This window comes from Silurus aristotelis (assembly GCF_946808225.1).
Source record: "Silurus aristotelis genome assembly, chromosome: 29".
In the NCBI taxonomy this organism is placed as follows: Eukaryota; Metazoa; Chordata; class Actinopteri; order Siluriformes; family Siluridae; genus Silurus; species Silurus aristotelis.
The window spans coordinates 4,268,449-4,290,212 of NC_139602.1; the positions used below are offsets into that span (position 1 = coordinate 4,268,449).

Sequence of the window (21,764 nt, forward strand, 5' to 3'; positions counted from 1 at the left end):
TGCCTCATAAATCAGATTAGATTCAGGTTAGATTCAGTCAGCTGTTACTTGGATAAAGAACCAGGAATCTGCATGTGGAAGGTAGCTAAAGCTCTTGTTTTTTGACACGTTGCATGTTGATGGATTGTATCATGTCACACAATTTTTACATGCCTGTACAACAAGTTTACTATCAGTGAAAATGATGTTTGTCTGATGGCTCTACCTGCACTGAGGATGCTGACCACAGAAATACGGCACGATGTAGAAAAGGCGAGGATTTGAGCACTCCGGAAAGTTCTCCATGATGCACACGTTAATGTCCTGCACAGAAAGAGAGGGAAGAAGGAAGACAGGTTTGACAGACAGCGTGAGACTATTGAAGATAACAGGGATACAAACATCACCACAATACAGATTATAAACACACAACATGATGAATGATAAACACATGATGGAGCTTCTGCCATGGTTGAAAAGTAATAATTATCCACAAAAGATGAATAAGATCAAATTTTGTAATACACTGTGTCCAGAAGAGTCTGCAACTCCATCCATAATCCACTAATGCACTTTATGTAAATAAATGTATTTACAAAATGTAGTAATTGCATGTGCTCAGAAGGGGGTGCTGTTATCTCTCTCTCTCTCTCTCTCTCTCTCTCTCTCTCTCTCTCTCTCTCTCTCGCTCTCTCTCTCGCTCTCTCTCTCTCACACACACACACACACACACACACACGCGCGCGCGCGCGCGCATATATTAGCACACACTACTCGAGGAATTTCGAGGAAGTCGTTCATTACAGGGATTGACCCTTTAAGTGAACACAAGATAAAAAACACAAACACAATATAATGACTTCCTGTAAGAGTGTTGCTTCATTTTACTAATATGATGTAAAAACAAAAAGCAAAACCATGGAAAAAATTCTCGGCCTGGGCATCCACAAAAATGTGCAGTAAGAACAGGAGCTTTGAGGATGGATTTGGACTGTAGTTAATGTCAACAGTCTGCTACACTGACTCAGGACTACAGTTTGAATCTTATTACCATCAATGTTCCCCATATCATCGTTTATCTGTAATAAATGGACATTCGGTGCAACCCAGATGAGGATGAGGTTCACTCTTGATTCTGGTTCCTCTCAAAGTTTCTTCCTTATGCATATCAGGGAGGGTTTTTTTATTCATTCTTTATCACCACATTAGCTGCTTTGAGACAATGTTCATTGTTAAAAATGCTATACAATAAAAATTAATTGAAAAAAATTAAATCAAACATCATGACCTGATAATAAATAATGAACCTTGTTTTGATTATAATTGCAAGCAGGGTATATGGTGAAGTGGCTTACAGTAAAATTGTGGCTCTCTCGATGGCACTTTACACCATAATTGCCAATTTGAACAAAAGTATTGAAGCACCTGACATTTCCAGCCATATGTGGTTCCTCCACAAACTGTTACCAGTTGAGGGCACACAAATATACAGGATGTCTTTGGATGCAGTAGCATGAGATTTTCCCTTCACAAGAACTAGGAGACCCAAGCCTTCCAGGCTTACACAAAGCCAGTTCCCTGGAGATGTGCTTTACATGGGTTGGAGTAGAGGATCTCCTGCTATAGAGCTCTGACCTCAACCCTAGTTAACGTCTTTGGGATAAATTGGAATGGCACTTCAGGCCTTCTCACCTCAACTACATCAGTACCTGACTTTACTAACACCCTTGTGGCTGAATGAGCACAAATCTCCAAAAATTTAGTGGAACATCTTCCCAGAAGAATGAAGATTATTATAACAGTAAATGGGAACAAAGTGTGGAAAGGGATGAAAAAGCACATATGAATCTTATGGTCAGACGTCCACAAACGTGACCATACTGCGGTCGATACATCGTGTTCTTCAGGAGACGTCTGAGGTTTTCCACAAATGCATCATTCAAAAAAACCTGTTGAAGGATGTGATTATATGTTTTTCTATCTATGTCACCCCTTTCCTTCTCTCTTTCTTTCTCTCTCTCACCCTCTCTCTCTCGCTCTCTCTTCCTCAAAAAAGCGGTTTTCTCACTTTCAGTTTCACTGTGAAGATAAAAAAGGGGATAGAGTTCATATAAAGTCATAGTGTCAACTTTAACTAATGTCATAAAAAACTGATTAATTGGAATCAGGGTTCTGAGTCACGCAAAGAATTCATCTTAGACATTGCTATAGAGATTCACAAATATCTTGACAGTAATGTACCAAAAAAAATGCATAACTGAAAATAAACTGTAATAGTAAGTACTCAAAACCTACTCTATTTAGCTGTGGATCAACTTTTGGAGTTTTTATTTATTGTTAGTACTTGAGTTTAGAAAACTTCACCAGATCATCAAAATTATGCGATACACCAAAGAAGCAAAAGTCCCGCATTTGTCTCATATGATATTTCAAGTTAAAACATTGTCTGCTTATGTCTTAACAAAATGATCCTTTGTAAATGTTTTTGTAGTTATCATAGATGTACATGTGTAGGTGATATATCCCCATAAACTCTTATATCCAGTCCAGTGTTAATAGTGAATCAATTGGGAAGTGGAAACGTAACGAAAGTGGTATCTGGTAGGTGATAAAGATCGGAAGGTTGTAAGTTTAAATCCCAGCACGATCAGATTGCCACAGCTGGGCCCTCATTCCTTAATTTCTCAGTAGCATAGAAGATATAATTGTACGTTGCTGTGCGTACAGGCTGAATGCTGTAAATGTAGAATATATACAGGTTACAGGAACGACCTGAGAGTGATCTATCTGTAAGTGCCTATAAACTGTCTGTCGTTGCCTCTGGTTTGGCACTAAAGCACACTGTGGTTTCATGCAATGTGCAAAACTACTCAATTGCCGGCGAAGAAAAGGGCACACACACACACACACACACACACACACACACACACACACACACACACACACACACTTAAACAGCAGGCAGTTGTGCTGTATTTGAGCAGAAATTCTATGAAATTCCACACATTTAGCTGCACTTTACACCGAGCTGAGCAGTTAAAAGTGTGAGAAAGAAGGTGATATAAAGAAGGAAAGTGAAGGACACAGCAACACTGTCAGCTAAATGGCTACGAGTTCAAATCAAACTTGGGTCACTGAAACCCTCGGGTCACTGAAACTTCGGCCACTTAACCCTGTACTCAGACTGTACTCTGTCTCATTACGAATCTTTTTTTGTGCATAAAAAATTACAGACACTAAACAGGAAGTGACTCCGACTATAAAGAGGAAATGCTTCAGATAATTGCGTTTCGATAAAAGAATGCTCGTTCAGCATGTAGAATTAGACTGAGGTTAAAAAAAAAAAAGTTTTTACTCTTTCACTTTTAGCCTGAAGATGAAACCTGTAGTGTTTCGTTAAAGCGTAAAGATTTGACACTTCATAGACTCAACATTACAGGTTTTCTTAGTTGCTTTGGAGAATTTCTTGAATCATCCTTAATATTTGCAAAGCAGTAAAGTGCATTTCTTAGAACAATGTGTACAAACAACACAACACATTGTATTTATTTCAAAAGTCTCTACTTTTCTCAAAATCCTTAGTTCATCTCTCAAAAGTGAGTATTTGTGCGAACATCTCATTGCCGTCAGAACGACACGTCCTTTCTGTCATTGTTCACAAACAAGATCGAAATGTTGAGTTGTGTTGTCAGTATGATGGCGCACAGTTTCAGGATTTCTTGGATTGCACTGATTGAAAATGATAAAAAGTTTAATTTCTTCTGTATGACTGTACTGCAGTAGCGTTCGTTCATTTCTTGAATGTTCATCCGTTTTTAGAAATTGTAATTGTGTTTTTTTCTCTGTCGCCAATTGAAGGTGCACGAGATTGACCTTCGACCCATTTTAGAGAACGAGTTGATCATTTATTCATTAATTTGAAAGACATTTACCAAAAAAAAAAGTTGAATAGAAATTTACGCTCGACAGATGATGACATCTGGATTAACAATTTTGCATTTAATGGTGAAACCAGTATAATATATTTTGTCAACATGAACATAAACAACTGATAATGTAGAAAACAGCAGTCACTTGTTCACAATTAATTATTGAATGTACCAAAGAATTCACAATTTGATCAAAGCAACGAGAAATGGTTTGTGCACAAGTGGCTACATTTCTGATCTGAGAAACGCTCCAAAACAGCAAATCCTGTACCAAAAAACCAATTGGTGGGGAGGTTGTTGACTATAGGGGGTTCCTTCACGAGCCCCGGGTGGTGAGATCATGTACGCCAGTTTAGACCCTGACGTCATATATGTGCACTTTCTCATTTGTGCTCAAATCTCCTGCCTAAAGTGTTTACGTCCTGTTTTTTTCCATGTTGCTTTTAATCCATTATCAGGAACTCCAGAGCACTGATCATATACAGTGCATTACATGCAAACATCTTGGACATATTTGTGTTTCTTAGCATAACAAGAGCAAAATTTAAGGGTGTGTATTTTACCCCGCAAGAATAACGCTCTCAACTAGCCGTGCTGTCAGAGTCACTCAGCTCTCTGTAGGCCTGGAGGTGGAAGCACACACACAGTCTCATTTATCAAACTGGACACAAATAGTTTCCTTGTAACGTTTACACAAGAAATTCTGTATTTTTGAAAATTCCCATACATTTAGCAGGGAAAAATTAAGTAAGGATTATTAGTCTCATTAAAGCCGTCCACATCAGTTACTTTTCCAGATGTGAGAATGTTCATATAATGTCGATTTCAAACACATTTCTGAGTTTTTTTAAGAGCTCTTCTTGTGGACCATACGCACCACCTCAAAGTGCAAAGACTTCTGTCTCAGAGAGATTGTCGTTTCTCCAGTGAGCTTCCCATGATGCTTCACTGATCTGTGCATACTTTGAAGTATGTCCCAATGTTTCAGATCCCTGCTGTCAACAAATAACCACATCCATGATGCAGCACTGCCAAGTCAAACAAACAATTTAGGAAAGTTCGCAAAGACGGCTTCATGCAGTGAGCAGTAGATTTCTTATTCATTCATCCTTATCCAGTGCTGTCATGCAGTACAGAAAGAAAAAAGAAAGAAAGAAAGAAAGAAAGAAAGAAAGAAAGAAAGAAAGAAAGAAAGAAAGAAAGAAAGAAAGAAAGAAAGAAAGAAAGAAAGAAAGAAAGAAAGAAAGAAAGAAAGAAAGAAAGGAAAAAAGCACACACACAAAAAAAGGAAAGACAGAAAAAAACAGAAGTCAAAAAGCCACAGAAAGAAAGAAAGAAAGAAAGAAAGAAAGAAAGAAAGAAAGAAAGAAAGAAAGAAAGAAAGAAAGAAAGAAAGAAAGAAAGAAAGAAAAGCCCACAGAATAAAGAAGGAAAGACAGCAAAAACAGAAGACAAAAAGCCATAAAGAAAGAAAGAAAGAAAGAAAGAAAGAAAGAAAGAAAGAAAGAAAGAAAGAAAGAAAGAAAGAAAGAAAGAAAGACCACAGAAAAAAAGAAGGAACGACAGCAAAAACATAAGACAAAAAGAATGAAAGAAAGAAAGAAAGAAAGACAGAAAGAAAGAAAGAAAGAAAGAAAGAAAGAAAGAAAGAAAGAAAGAAAGAAAGAAAGAAAGAAAGAAAGAAAGAAAGAAAGAAAGACAGCAAAAACAAAAGACCAAAAGCCACAAGGAAAGAAAGAAAAACACAAAATCTGAAAATACAATATGACGCCTTTGAAGATAAAACACATGCTGCTCTGTCCAATGTCCTGAAAACCCTCAGTCTGTTCTTCTCACTACCTTTTTTATTTTTACAAGTCATGTCACAAATTCACTCATCAGAGCTAAAGTGTAAAATAAAATAAATTAAAATAAAAAACTGTTTAGAGCCAATAAACTACAGCTATGTTTTCTGACTATCTGCTCTGTTTACTGTAAGTGCTAAACTCGGTCTGCTGAAATAGTCCACATCTGGATCACAATTCAGTTCAGTTGATAACCCGCCACTCAGAATAAATACAAAAGAAGTTCAGAAGAGTTACACATGCCTAAGCCACAGAAACAACTTTTCACAAAATGTCTCAAAATTTTGATGTACAGCTACAATCTACACTGAATTACAATACAATTAATAACATTTTATATAATAATATAATATAATAATAACACTTTTTTTCTTTACTCTCAAAGCAATGCACAAAAAATACACCACATATGAGGCAAGGTACAGTTTCTTCTTATAGATTATTTTAGATGTGTGTGTTACAACACTGTATCTCATATGTAATTGTCAAATTTGTGTAAATGAATGACGTTTGTTGTTAAATCAATTGGAAAAGAAGTCATTTTTGGCTAAAATGGAAAGAAAACACATTCTCTTGGACCTCAGCCACTCCGACTGTGCTGCTCCCTGCACTTTCACAGGCGCTGATGTACACACAGAGTGTCCTGGCTGAGCTTCTGTTGACCCGGACTCTCAGACCGGGAATGTTTTTCTAACTGTGGTGGAAAAGAATGTAGTAACTGGAAAAAAAAAAAAAAAAAAAGACACTTTTTTGTGTGTTTAGGAGCAAGTGAATCTACAAGTTAAATTACAATCTGAAACTCCTGAAAGTATCGGTGAGGGGCAGGGGTGCCAAAACTATTAAACCGATAAGGGTTCAGCGAGGACACCACCGCGGGAGAAGAGGGACAGAGAGAGAGAGAGAGAGAGAGAGAGAGAGAGAGAGAGAGAGAGAGAGAGAGAGAGAGAAAGGAAAGAGGTGGACACGTGTAATGATATAAACAGGAAATGGCACACATATTGCTGGCTTGTGTCCCATAACCTCTTAGTCAGTGAGTCTGCCTTTCTGGAACTTTCTCTCTTTCTGACTGCTGCTGGACCGAACATGATACACACACTGCTGCTGTCCCAGCAAATCACTGGGAACCCAATTGTGCGAATTTGTCCAAACCGTGTCCTGCGCCATCTTCCTTGTCCATTATCGACAAAGCAAGCATTCTCGAAATATTGGCCACATTGTTCCGAAAGCTTTTACACAAAACAGCTCATGTTTGTGAAGCCCTTTACATGGCTAGTGGTCAAGAGTTTAGAGAAAGCAGCTGGGATGCATTTGTCAAACATTACCAGTGGTGGACGAAGTACACAAAGTATGTAAAAGTTAAAAGTAGAGATCATCTTCTTTTTCTTCTTCTTCTTTCGGCTTTTCATATTAGGAGTCGCCACAGCGGATCATCCGTCTCCAAACCCCCCTGTCCTCTACATCTGCCTCTGTCACACCAACTACCTGCATGTCTTCCTTCACCACATCTATAAACCTCCTCCTTGGTCTTCCTCTTTTCCTTCTTCCTGGTGGCTCCATCCTCAGCATTCTCCTACCGATTTACCCCATGTCCCTCCTCTGCACATGTCCAAACCATCTCAATCTCGCCTCCCTCACCTTGTCTTCAAAATGTCCTACATGCGCCGTCCCTCTAATAAACTCATTTCTAATCCTGTCCATCATCGTCACTCCCAACAAAAACCTCAACATCTTCAGCTCTGCTACCTCCAGCTCCATCTCCTGTCTTTTAGTCAATGTCACTGTCTTTAATCCATACAAGATCTCAGGTCTCACCACAGTCCTATAAACTTTCCCTTTCACTCTCACAGATACTCTTCTATCACAAGTTAAAGTAGAGATGCACTCAGAAAAAAAATGTGACCCCAGTAAAAGTGTCCCTTTAAACTTTTTCACTTGAGTAAAAGTACAAAAGTCTTCAAATGTGAGCAGACATCCATCAATATATGTCATGAACTATGAACTTCTACTCTCTCTGCCATATTAAACATGCGCTTCCTTCTTTCAGGACCTTCCTGATTCATCCTGACACCCTACATATGGAGTTCTTTTCGAGTGAAGACCACTTCCTGCTGAGAATGGTTCCTCATGAAGAGCCTAAAGAAAACATGAGGTTACTGAGGTTAAACTCAAAAACCACAAAGATGGATTTGGACTGTAATTAATATAAATGGTTTGTGACAATGGCTTAGAATCACCATTAAGAGTGTTACACTCGAGTCTCCGTCAGGGAATCGTTTGATTTGTATATTTGTAATTATTTATTCATGTGAAATGCTGCTTTAGGACAATCTTCACTGTTAAAAGTGTTATACAAATACAATTGAATTGAATTGAATCGAATATGTACAGTTTGCTACATGGCTCAGAGCTGCAATTGTTAGGAACAGTTTTGAACAGCTGAAATCCTCAACTGTAATTGTACTTTATTGGATGGTCATTCGGTGTCAACCAGATGTGGATGGGTCTGGAGTCTGGTTCGTGTCAAGGTTTCTTCCTCAAATCACTCCAGGGAGTTTTTTCTCACCACTGTCTCTCATTCGAGAATTTACAGGGACAAATTTATACATGTGAAATCTGGATTCTTCCTCTATTTCTGTGAAAGCTGCTTTGGGACAATGTGTCCTGTTCAAAGTGCTCTACAAATAAAGTCGAATAAATGTGGAGTGATTTCTGACTGCTTTCCAAACCTCCAAACGGTTTTTCATGCAGAGATGGGTCAACAATAGAAACAGAACAGAAGATGAGAAGAAATAGAAATAAAAAGGTTTATATTGGGACAGGAATGAAAGAAGAGTCTATGCAAAGCTGCATCCGGTCGTCTTTATGCAACTGAAAGAATACAATGAAAGTATTTTACAAAATATAATCAGTGGTGGAGAGTAAGGGTGTGCTTTTACTTCACTAATCTCTTAAAATTAGTTTTTTTTAGCAACAATTCATCAAAGTTCATTTCGTTTACATTATTCGCCAGACACTCTTATACAAAGCGAATTACATTTATCTCATTCATTCAACTGAGCATCTATGGTGTTAAGGGCCGTGTTTAGGGGCCCATGAGAGGCAGCTTGGTGTGAATGGGATTCGAATTAACAATCTATGGATCCAAAGTCCTTAGAGTTTAAAAAAAAACTTTTTACTTCACGATATTTCAGAGAAACCTGCCCTTCCACAGCACTTTATAGTCAACACATATGTTGTGTTCAATGAGAAGCTGTGACGAGAGCACAAGCGTAAACCCATAGCTCTGGTGAACTGTTCTCCTACTGTGTGTTTGTAACTATAAAATAATCATTCCTTATACAAGTCTGATGTGTAGGAGGATGAAACACTGAACTACATCTATTACTATTAGATTTATTACATCTATCACACTGGTGTAAAGTATTTGAGTAAATGTACTTTTTTACTGTACTAAAGCTACTTTCTACTTTTACTGTTTCAAAGGTATAACTTTTACTCTGTACTTAAGTATACAGTAATCCCTGTACAGCTTTCGGCTCACTGTAACGCGGGTTTTTGGATGAAAGATATCTAATTGTGTTTCGCGGATTTTTCGCTGTATCGTGGGATTTCAGGGTATATACAGTATGAAGTATTTTTAAGAGTTATTTCAATTATTTTTGCTATAAAATAATTTTCTAGCCTAAAAAACTAAGCTTTTAGAAGAGATCTAATGTTCTTCTTGGGTATGCGGTACATTCAATTCATCGTCATCACCTTGATCATCATTAGTACTGCACACATACTTCATCATCATCTTCTTCAAGTCGTATCTCCACTGGTGAGTACCCATATAGAATTTTTTAGGTTAAAATAATGTAGGTTTAAGGATATTGAAAGTGTTTAAAAGCAGAGGAAACGTTTATAAGAGTGTTGGGACGGTTTATAAAGCCTTAAGATGGACAGGTATTCTGTATACTGTACTGTATACATATTAGGTTGCCACTTCATGGATTTTCGCCTATCATGGGGGTTACGTTCCAGACCCCCCAGTTCCAGATGGATTACTGTATTTATGATTCAATATATCTTCTTATACTCCACTAAACACTCCAGTACTCATGTTAGTTCTCGCTCTCCAGTGTTCTGTATTTTTTAAAGATTTATGATCACACTCTTGATGTCACCCAAATGAGGATGGGTTTCCCTTTTGAGTCTGGTTCCTCTCAAGGTTTCTTCCTCATAACATCTAAGAGAGTTTTTCCTTGTCACAGTCGCCACGGCTGCTCATCAGGGATAAATACACATCGTTCACCTTGACTGGTGATTTCTGTAAAGCTGCTTTGAGACAATGTCTGTTGTGAAAAGCGCAATAGAAATAAACTTGACTTGACTTGACTATATTTGAAATGACAGACTGTATCTGCTGTGGATTATTTATTCTGCAGGAGAGGCAACATTTACTTTAATTAGATTTGTCCACTGAATACTAACAGTTCTTCTATTTTATGACATGATACTATTCGTTAACTGAAGATCCCTTTTTAAAAGATCGCTTAAATACTCTGTCTTTTTTGACCGACTTATTTGATCTTCATTTAATTCTAGCGTGTTGAAGCGGCTGTTGTGTTTTTTCAGTGTTATTGCAGTGTTGAGGTGTACAATTTGTAGAATTTTAGGAAATAAAACCTGTTTTTACTGCTTTTCACTAACATTTTACTGTACAAATGAGATACTCGAAGACTTTGACTCGAGTATGATTTTCAGGTACTTCTCACACTTCTGGTACTTCACTGCTTTAACTTTTTATACTTAAATTCATTCGAATGTAAGAAGTTTTGTACTTTTACTCAAGTTTTATTTTTACTGGAGCCATATTAATTTTTTTTAGTACACAAATAGTATACAAATGGTAAGTGAACATGTTTTTTTGTTGGTTTTTAGCACTCATCATCTGTGATAATCAATCTAAACGAATCAATACTGCGGTTTTTTGAAGTTAATACAAAAAACAAAGTGACAACAAAGCAAATCTCTCTCGTGCATACTTTAATGATAACACACACATACCCAGAATCCACATCAGATCACAATTACTGAAAGACACTCAGATTTCAGTTAGTGATACTGATACTAAAATTATTGTCACGATGAAGCAGAGTAAATTTGCTTTGAATCTAATTAAAGGCTTATATGTGGTTTTCTTGCGTGTGTGTGTGTTAGAAAAAGGGGAATTCCAGTCCAGACGCACACTAATTACACTAATTAAATCCTGCACGTATGCAGATCGTAAGTCAGATCTCATCATACTGTCACATCTAAGAGTTCAATTCATGCAAATGCTTTGACTGGCGTAGAGAAATGAATCGACCCGGCACAGCTGTAAACGTTTATATAATCATGTGTGCAAACTGTAAGGAAAAAGAAAAAGTAAAATTTTCTGATTTACAGTAACAGCGAAAAAGCGTTTTTGGATTAGCGCCTTTGGATCTCGAACGGGGCCATCATTAACTACACGGTTTGTTATAATCGCTTGGGGCTGCAATTTTCCATCCATCAGTGGGAGGTGGTAGATTAGTGGTTAAGGTATTGGACTTTGGATTTGAAGTTCGTAAGTTCAATTCCCAGCCACACCAAGATGCATCTCCTGTGCTCTTGAGAAAGGCCCTTAATCTCATAGCTGCTCAGTTGTATGAATCAAAATAAATGTCACTCTGGATCAGAGTGTCTGCCAAATGCCATAAGCATAAATGTAAATGCATCAATGAACATTTGATAACCTCAAGTATTCACCATTGACTGGATATTTGGTGAGATGAGATTGGTTCCTCTCAAGGTTTCTTCCATATCATCTGAGGGACTTATTCCTCCCCTCTGTCACCACCATTATATCTATTCCTGTAAAGCTGCTTTGGTGCAATGTCCTTTGTTTAAAGTGCTCTAAAGATCAAACTAAATTGAATTGAATTAAATACAATGTGTGATCTACAGACTTTCTGCTTAAAGAATGCCAAAGCCTTCAGAAATTGCTGTTTAAACCAGTTCAGCATCAGAATTATACAGTAATAAAAAAGTAAATGTTTAGCCGCCCGCACTGGACCTCTGTGTTTTTCATTATAATGTAACACAAACACAAAGTGAACACTTCAGCCCTCTCACACTGCTTGTGTGTGTGTGTTTTTTTAAAAAAGCTTTGCAATCCCAGCTCCAGTTCAGCTCTGTAGAATGGAATGTCTCCGATTCTCCCTGTTACATAAAGTTGCGGCAAAACATTTACACAAACCCAGGCTAAAGCTACACAACTCCCCGCACTTCAGAACACCTTTCAACCACTTTATCTCTGTAAAGCAGCTTTGTGATGATGTCCATTGTTAAAATCGCTATACAAATAAAAATGAATTGAATTATACTTTATGTAGTCATTCACACATTTCCTGTGTCAAGTCGATCAGTGGTACTTTATTTCAGTGCTACTTTATTTCCATAGAAGGTGAGACAGACGTCTTGTCATAGTATATCAAGTCATGTATTGACAGTGATGTGGAATGGATATAAAAAGTATATATAAGCATGTTAAAATGGGAGAATTTTGGGATGTAGCAAAAAATGAAAGTAGGAGAAAATAAAGAAAAAATAAGGAACTTTTTTAGGTAAAAAAGGGGAAACAATTTAAATTACAATGATCTAGATGCATTAGAGTGCACAGCTCTAAATATATAATTTGTTGAAGAATATTTCACATACTTTATGCTATTATCTTGTTATGAATTTTTACAAGTGTGGCATATTATGACAAATAATATAAGCCATTAAATTGTAAATGAGAATTTGATGGATCAGATTATTTTGATTATTTGATAAGTCACATATATTTAGATGGATTCAGATCTGGGCTTTGGAAATCATTTTAAAGAACTTGACTGGTTTAACCATCCCTTTGTTGAGTTTGATGTGGGTGTGTTTGGGTCATTATGAACAGAGACCTGAAGGTTTTGCACTCCAGCCAATTGGTAAAAAAGTATTTGAAAGTGTATTTAGAGTTGAGCACGCCCCACCAAGCACTGCAGTAGCAAATTGCTGGTCCTTCAGAAAATCCATTGTCTGAGACTGACGCCTCCCGATTAAAGTACTGGCACACGGGGTAAAGACCTGCCATTTCTGCGTAAATTACATGTAAATAACATACCAATCATTAACATTCGTATGAAATTTACATATTAATGCTACTGTTGGAATTTTTTTTAAATTTACATTTTGCACCAAACTTTGCACATATGGTAATGGAAAATGTCCATTTTGAATATTGCATTGCAAGTTTGCATTTTTCATTTTATTTGCATTATATTTCAAATTGAATTTTGCTACCTCTATCCTTCCATACGAACCTTTAGCAAACACAGTGTTGCTGACAAAATATTTAATTCATGTCTGTGATGTACTTACGAGAAAATTATGTATGTGTTGAGTTCCGTGAAGTGTTTCTCAGGCTTTATAAAAAACTTACTGACTAAACAACACTGTTTTATATGATTCACTCCATGAGCCAATGTTTCTTCAGGTCAACATTTAGGACACTATGAAAAACGACGAACTCCAACAACAACTCCACATCCAAGCCATCTGTTTTTGCCGTCTGGCCGAAGCTACAGAGCACCGAACACCAGGACAGCCAGGCACAAGCACAAATGTTTTATGCAACTTTTTATTTATTTTTGTATTTTTCCATGCAATATCACTTTATTTGTTTATGGGTGACCCAAAATCGAATTTGAAGATTCCATGCCTCATGGCGCAGAAAGTATAAAAGAAAAATGTCGACTAAACTTTTATATTATCATTAAATAGACCACACTGCAGCAATCACATTCACGAGTCCTGATTCTGTGATGATTATGTAAACACAAAAATAAGTAGCACAAGAAGTGAATACTGAATATTGTACACATTTCTGCTGTTTTTCTGATGCATTTGCATGAAAATCTGGGTCATGTTATTTGTGCAGATTTAGAAGATCCAGGTACGGAAAGAAAACGAAAGAGTTTTTTTGTTTCATCTGAGGTCAGGAAAATATTTTTTTTGGCTATGCTCAGTGCTTCACACAAAAATAAAATTTCATTCTCCTCACATCACTCGCAGTGGATCCTGAACATGAAATACGTCCTTTATAAGGGCAAAACATACCTGGACAAATAATTCTACATATTATCCATGCTCGAGGCAGTTGGCTTTAACCGTATACGACTTTAACAAAGAGACAAGGTAACAAACTTCCTGTGTTGCCTGACACACCCCTGTGGGATCTCTTTGGGAGTGGAAAGGAACCGAAAAAGCAATAAAGAGTTGTTACACACCAGGTATCTCTCGTCGTCCTTCATCCGAGGCGTGCGGATCAAGTGATTCTGCTCGCCCCTCCAGTCTCCGAAGCGGCGGAAAAAGTAGTTGGAAAGGAAGCGGTTAATGGGGTCTCGGATGATGTTAATGTAGACAGGCTGCTCCATCCTGAACCTGAGGAACATCCCAGAGACTATAGACAGCCATTGGAACCGGATATCTCAAGGGTCAGTGTGAGTACTGAATAATGTCGGGCTCACCTGCTGAAGTTGAGGAAGTGAACATGCCTGGTGTAGAGGAAGGGCTGAGGGATCGTGCTGATGTTCTTCATCAACTCCATCTGATGGACAAAAAAACACATCACATGATGTAGACATAAAAAATTAATGAAAATGGTTTCACATTTTATTATTTTTCTTTTTTTAATTCAGCCTGGCATTTATGATTTTTTGAATAAACACACAGGCTACAAACTGAGCAGCGCTAACGTCCAACTCAGCTTCCAACACAAAGACACATTACATTACACATCATGAAGCATTTAGCAGCATGACGGATCCATTTAGACGCCGTAAAAGACGTCTAATCAACTCGAATCAAAAGGGACATTTCTTGTAAAAAAAACTCAAGGAACATCCTTTTATACACCATTATTAAGGCTTATGCAGCGTCATGGATTAAAAGCATATGGTTTTAATACATATGCAAATCACACATTCCTTTGATATGATAATTTATACAAAGACTGAAACAGCTCAATCAAACCACTCAGGAAACTCTGATAGTGATTTTCTAAATAATTACATTTAGAATTTAACTCTCTCTCTCTCACACACACACACACACACACACACACACACACACACACACACGGCATTTAGCAAATGCCCTTATCCAGGGGGCATATTTCAATTATCTTATTTATTCAAATAAGCAGCTGAAGGTTAAGGGCCTTGCTCAAGGGCCCAAAAGTAGCACCCAAGTGGTGATGGGTTTTGAAATCATAAGCTTCCGATTCAAAGTCCTACATATTAATCACTGAGGGACCAATACTACAAGTCATAGCATGTGGTGCTTGTAAAATTGACCAATGCAAAACAAAAACACATTCACACAGTGTGTGGTTGTACTAAGTGTTATTATAAGGGTAGTTAATGTACAGGGTTCAATCTCTCTCTCTCTTTCTCTCTCTCTCTCTCTCTCTTTCTCTCTCTCTCTCTCTCTCTCTCTCTCTCTCTCTCTCTCTCTCTCTCTCTCTCTCTCTCTCTCTGACATTCCTACTCTCTCTTTCTCAAACACCCCACCCAAAAATCATACAAACAAACTCTGTAGCCACAGGTAGTGACATCTGCAAGTCATTTCCTGTACACCTGTGGTTACTCTGCTACTTATCTTCTCCAGGGACCATACTATAGAAATGAGACTTGACTATATTTTATATATTTTTTAGAGTAGTCAATTTAATTTTGTATAGCAATACAGATTTACTGTCCTCCAAAAATAATTCAACATACATCCATTAATGTCTAAATAGCTGGCAACAAAATTGAGTACACCCTAAGTGGAGATATACTGGCCGCTCCAATACCTTCAACATGTCGTATAACTATGCAAAGCCACTTGTCCTGTTCATCATGTTTTTGTCTGCTTGACAGGACCATACGAATTTGTGTATCTTGTATTAGAGCAATTAAAATATCTTGCTTTGAGAACAATTCCCTCATACTGACCACTGGATGTTCAACATGGCACCTCATTATAAAGACTCTCTAAGGATTTGAGAATTAGAATTGTTTCTCTCCACAAAGATGCAGAAGCTGTAAGAAGATCAGTAACATCCAGAAACTGAGTTACAGTACAGTGGTCAGGGTCATACAGAGGTCTACAAGACTGGTTCCAGACCTCATAAGGGTCCATCAAAGAAGTTGAGTCCTCGTGCTGTGTGTCAGGGGCATAAGAATTACTGTAATCATGTCCTGTGGTCTGATGAGACTAAAATAAACTTGTTTGGCTCAGACGGTGTCCAGCATGTGTGGCGATGAGAAGTACCAAGAAAATTGTGTCTTGTCTACAGTCAAGCATGGTGGTGGCAGCATCATGGTCTGGGGCTGCATTACTGCTGCAGTTCATTGAGGGCAACATGGATTCCAACATGTACTGAGACATTATGTAGCAGAAAATGATGCCCTTCCTTCAGAAGTTGGGCCGAACAGCAGTTTTCCAACATAATAATGACAACTGCATTGCTAAGGAAGCTGAAGATGAAGGTGATGGAGTGGCCAAGTATGACTCCAGACCTGAACCCTGTGGGGCATCCTCAAGCAGAAGGTGGAGATGTGCCATGTGTCTAACATCCAGCAGCTCCATGATGTCATTATGGAGGAGTAAAAGAGGATTCCAGCAACAACCTGTGCAGTTCTGGTGAATTTCATACCCAGGCGGATTAAGGCAGTGCTGGATAACAATGGTTTTTATTAAGTATTGACACTTTGGACACAGTTTTGACATGTTCACTTAGGGTGGACTCACTTTTGTTGCCAGTTATTTAGACAATAATGGCTGTATGTAAAGTTATTTTCAGAGGACAGTAAATCTGTACTGTGTATACAAGCTGCATACTGACTATTCTAAAGTATACTAAGGAGTATACTCACTTTTGTGAGATACTATATATATATATATATATATATATATATATATATATATATATATATATATATATATATATATATATATATATTCAATTTAGGTTTATTTCTATAGCGCTTTTCACAATGGAAATTGTCTTAGAGCAGAATGTAACAGGATGTAAGAATTACATTGAAAACACTGGAGAGTGAGAAATATCATGTTTGTGTGCATGGACATGTATTATATCTTGGTGGTGGCAGTTTGTGTAGACATTATTACTGCAGATTTTATGTCATATTTTGTTTTTGGTTACAGAGGTTAAGGCTTGGATTGGATTTAGGTGGAGTGGAGTGTGTGTGAGTGAGAGAGAGAGAGAGAGAGAGAGAGAGAGAGAGAGAGAGAGAGAGAGAGAGAGAGAGAGAGAGAGAGAGAGAGAAAAACAGTAAGATGTGAAATGCTGGTTGGTAGAAGGATCATAGTGCTCAATTTTCTAGAAGAGAAGAGTAAGGTGTGTTTGAAAGCTGTAGTTAGGTAACTCTCAGTGGTTCAAAAAGTCCAGGCCAAAGTTCACTGGTCAAAGCCAGTCTGATGTTTAGACTTTGCTTAGGAAATAATGTATTTACATACACCGCACGCATTCAAACGCAAGTAAGCGCTTACAAAAACAATGAAACCCAGAGGTGTGTGTAATGCCGAGATAAGAAATACTGTAATTCGATGACTGATGGTCAATGAGGAAGCAAGACCTCAAAATTCCACATGTAGCTCTAAAGTGTCTGAGCTCCTTTGACTGTTACCCTTTCTAACTGACCATAACATTAGGAACAGCTCAGAGCTACAAAATCCGCTGCTTCTCTTTTACACGGTACAGGCTGAAACAGCTTTAATTATATGATGGATCTCAGGTCCAGATGTAATTTCCCACAGATTTGTTGATCTGATGGTAAAATATTAACTCCTGGTCTGTCTGATAATTGTTTCCACATTGAAGACTGTAATACCATTACATTCGTGGTGTTCGGCAGAAGATTTTATTTAGACTAAGGTTTTCTAAAGTCTCTCTGTACAAACACATTTTTATAATGATTCATTAAACAGAGACTAAAATACAATTTGATAAAAAACTCAGTTGGGAGAGAAATTAGTGAGAAAAGCAAAGTGTATTTTGCTTTTTGTTTTTTAAATAAAAGTGCTAATTGAAGACTGCATGTGACGCAGTTGCTTGGACATTAAGTGGAAGTTTGTCTAAACAGAAAAAGTCTTGAATCATATCTTCCTTGTACCCTGAGAGACTGTGGGTCCAGCAGTGGAGTGAAAGAGGATGGAGGGATAAGTGGAGTTGTGGTAGAGGATGGGGGTATGAGTAGAGCAGTAGTAAAGTATTAAGGGATTGTGTTGCAGTGGTAGAGGTTGAAGAGATAAATAAAGCAGTGGTAGAAAGTAGAGGGATGAGTAGAACAGTAGTAGACGACAGAGGGATGAATAGAACCGTGGTAGAGAATAAAGGGATAAGTAGAGCAGTGATAAATGATGAAGAGATAAGTGGAGAAGTGATAGAGGATAGAGGGATTAATAGAGCAGTGATAAGGGATGAAGAGATGAGTAGAGCAGTGGTAGAGAAAGGAAGGAAGCAATAAATCAGTGGTAATGAAGGGAGGGCTGAGTAGAGGATGGATTGAATGTGTTGTAGAGAAAAAAGATGGAGGGATAAGTAGAGTAGTGGTAGATGTCAGAGGGAGGAGTACAGCAGTGAAAAATGATGGAGGGATGGATAGAGCACTGGTAGAAAATGGGCAGATCAGTGGTAAAGGATGGGGAGTGTCTTGCAATGATAGAGGATGGAGAGATGAGTAGAGCAGTCATAGAACTGCTGCAGTGGTGAAGAATGGAGGGTACAGTGAGCAGTGACGAGTAGAGGTAGAGTAGTGGTAGAGGATGGGGAAGTGTGTTGTAGTGCTAGAGGAGGAAGGGATGAGTAGATCAGTGGTAGAGGATGGAGGGAGTATGGTGTAGTGATAGAGGATGGAGGGATGAGTAGATCAGTGGTAGAGGATGGAGGGAGTATGTTGTAGTGATAGAGGATGGAGGGATGAGTAGATCAGTGTTAGAGGATGGGGGAGTGTGTTGTAGTGATAGAGGATGGAGGAATGAGTAGATAAGTGGTCGAGAATGGAGGAAGTGTGTTGTAGTGATAGAGGATGGAGGGATGAGTAGATCAGTGTAAGAGGATGGGGGAGTGTGTTGTGATAGAGGATGAAGTGATGAGTAGATCAGTGGTAGAGGATAGAGGAAGTGTGTTGTAGTGATAGAGGATGGAGGGATGAGTAGATCAGTGGTAGAGGATGGAGGGAGTATGTTGTAGTGATAGAGGATGGAGGGATGAGTAGATCAGTGGTAGAGGATGGAGGGAGTATGTTGTAGTGATAGAGGATGGAGGGATGAGTAGATCAGTGGTAGAGGATGGAGGGAGTATGTTGTAGTGATAGAGGATGGAGGGATGAGTAGATCAGTGGTAGAGGATGGAGGGAGTATGTTGTAGTGATAGAGGATGGAGGGATGAGTAGATCAGTGGTAGAGGATGGAGGGAGTATGTTGTAGTGATAGAGGATGGAGGGATGAGTAGATCAGTGGTAGAGGATGGAGGGAGTATGTTGTAGTGACAGAGGATGGAGGGATGAGTAGATCAGTGGTAGAGGATGGAGGGAGTGTGTTGTAGTGATAGATGATGAAGTGATGAGTAGATCAGTGGTAGAGGATGGAGGGATGAGTAGATCAGTGGTAGAGGATGGAGGGAGTGTGTTGTAGTGATAGATGATGAAGTGATGAGTAGATCAGTGGTAGAGGATGGAGGGATGATTAGATCAGTGGTAGAGGATGGAGGGAGTCTGTTGTAGTGATAGAGGATGGAGGGATGAGTAGATCAGTGGTAGAGGATGGAGGGATGAGTAGATCAGTGGTAGAGGATGGAGGGAGTGTGTTGTAGTGATAGATGATGAAGTGATTAGTAGATCAGTGGTAGAGGATGGAGGGAGTGTGTTGTAGTGATAGATGATGAAGTGATGAGTAGATCAGTGGTAGAGGATGGAGGGATGATTAGATTAGTGGTAGAGGATGGAGGGAGTCTGTTGTAGTGATAGAGGATGGAGGGATGAGTAGAACAGTGGTAGAGGATGAAGGGATGAGCGATAACACACACCTTTACATCCACTACACTGGCAAAACTATTGGGACACCTGACTTTTCCAGCCATGTGGTTCTTCACCAAACTGTTTCTGCAAAGTCGTACATGATTGTATTTGGATGGTAATGCATTTAATTCTCCCTTCACCTGAACTAGGAGACCCCAAACCTGTTCCAGCATGACACTGTCCTCCCTGAAGCGCTGGCTCGGAGTGGCCTGCTATAGAGATCTGACCCCAACCCTAATGAACACTTTTGGGATGATTTAAAATGCTGACTGCACCTCAGGCCTCCTCACCTAATCTACATCAGTACCTGCCTGAATGAGCACAAATCTCCACACTCCAGAATCTAGTGGAACATCTTCCAAGAGGAGTGGAGGTTTTTATAAAAGCAAATTGGGGCTAAACGTGGAAGGTGTTCAGAAATTACATATAAATCTTATGATCAGGTATCTTTTGTCATTATTTAGATCACAATTTAATTGTATCTGCAACATTTTATGCATTTCTGTAGAACAAAAAAGTGATTCATCACCAAATTCACCACAAAATAACAATTTCTTTTTATTTGATTTTGACAGCTCAGTCTGGTGTCTACAAACATTTGTCCATATATAATTTCCTCTTTAAACAATACAGTCACCTGCAGCGGTATGAGTAAACTTCCTTGATGAAAATGGCTCTGTCTCTCCCTTCCTTAGAGAATCTCTTTTTCCATTTCTCCTTCTCTCCCTCTCTCCCTTGTTCCACCTGACAGCAGGAGCTTGGGATAAATTTCATTAAAACATTTCATGAGACATATCATACCTAAGCACACACACTGTTCAGTGCAATGCTCGAGTTCCTTCCAAAATGAGTGAAACAATGTTTTCTTATTCTTTTCACCACAAAGTGTGTGTGTGTGTGTGTGTGTGTGTGTGTGTGTGTGTGTGTGTGTGTGTGTGTGTGTGTGTGTTTCTTCCTTTAGTACTATTTGAATGTGCTTTACTGAGACCTGTTCTGTGGTTGAACAACTTTCATTTATTTTATTCATATAATTCATTTAGTCAAAAATTCAACAAAAAGCCCAAGAAAAACAGGAAAAAATCCAACACCGTCAACCTGATTCTGTAAGAAGGATAATTGAATTGTGAAAAAAAACAAACCTGTTTCATAAAACAAAACATTTCCTCACAATTCAATCAAAACATTTTCTGTAAAAGATTGTACAAATGACCTCTTCTTCTTCATCTTTCGGCTTCTCCCATTAGGGTTCGCCACAGTGAATCATCCGTTTCCATACCCCCCTGTCCTCTACATCTGTCTCTTTCAACCCAACCACGTGCATGTCTTCCCTCACCACATCCATAAACCTCCTCTTTGGTCTTCCTCTTTTCCTCCTTCCTGGTGGCTCCATCCTCAGCATTCTCCTACTGATATACCCCATGTCCCTCCTCTGCACATGTCCAAACCATCTCAATCTCACCTCCCTCACCTTGTCTCCAAAACGTCCTACATGCGCTGTCCCTCTAATAAACTCATTTCTAATCTTGTCCATCCTCGTCACTCCCAACGAAAACCTCAACATCTTTAGCTCTGCTACCTCCGGCTCCACCTCCTGTCTTTTACTCAATGCCACTGTCTCTAAACAATACAACATCTCAGGTCTCATCACAGTCCTATAAACTTTCCCTTTCACTCTCGCAGATACTTTTCTATCACAAATTACTCCTGCTGTCACTCTTCTCCACCCACTCCACCCTGCCTGCACTCTTTTCTTCACTTCTCTAACACACTCTCCTGATCCGCATATGATTTGGCACGTTTTATGCTGGATGTTCTTCCTAACGCAACCCTTCCCATTTATCCAGGCTTGGGACCGGCACTAAGAGTGCACTGGCTTGTGCAAC

At 38.7% G+C, this 21,764-nt stretch overlaps 2 protein-coding genes across 2 annotated transcripts in view; one reads left to right on the plus strand and one right to left on the minus strand.

Annotated features, from left to right (window-relative positions):
• Positions 1 to 21,764, plus strand: part of LOC310722588 (uncharacterized protein) — a 478,020-nt gene that overhangs the window by 79,128 nt on the left and 377,128 nt on the right. The window lies entirely within an intron of this gene.
• The window catches only part of usta (uronyl 2-sulfotransferase a), an 84,879-nt gene that overhangs the window by 2,479 nt on the left and 60,636 nt on the right, over positions 1 to 21,764 (minus strand). Inside the window, exons 4-6 of the mRNA XM_083535143.1 lie at positions 14,323 to 14,402; positions 14,083 to 14,236; positions 206 to 303 (exon numbers count right to left, since the gene is read on the minus strand). Coding sequence (XP_083391269.1) covers positions 206 to 303; positions 14,083 to 14,236; positions 14,323 to 14,402 — 332 coding nt within the window. The remainder of the gene's footprint in view (positions 1 to 205; positions 304 to 14,082; positions 14,237 to 14,322; positions 14,403 to 21,764) is intronic.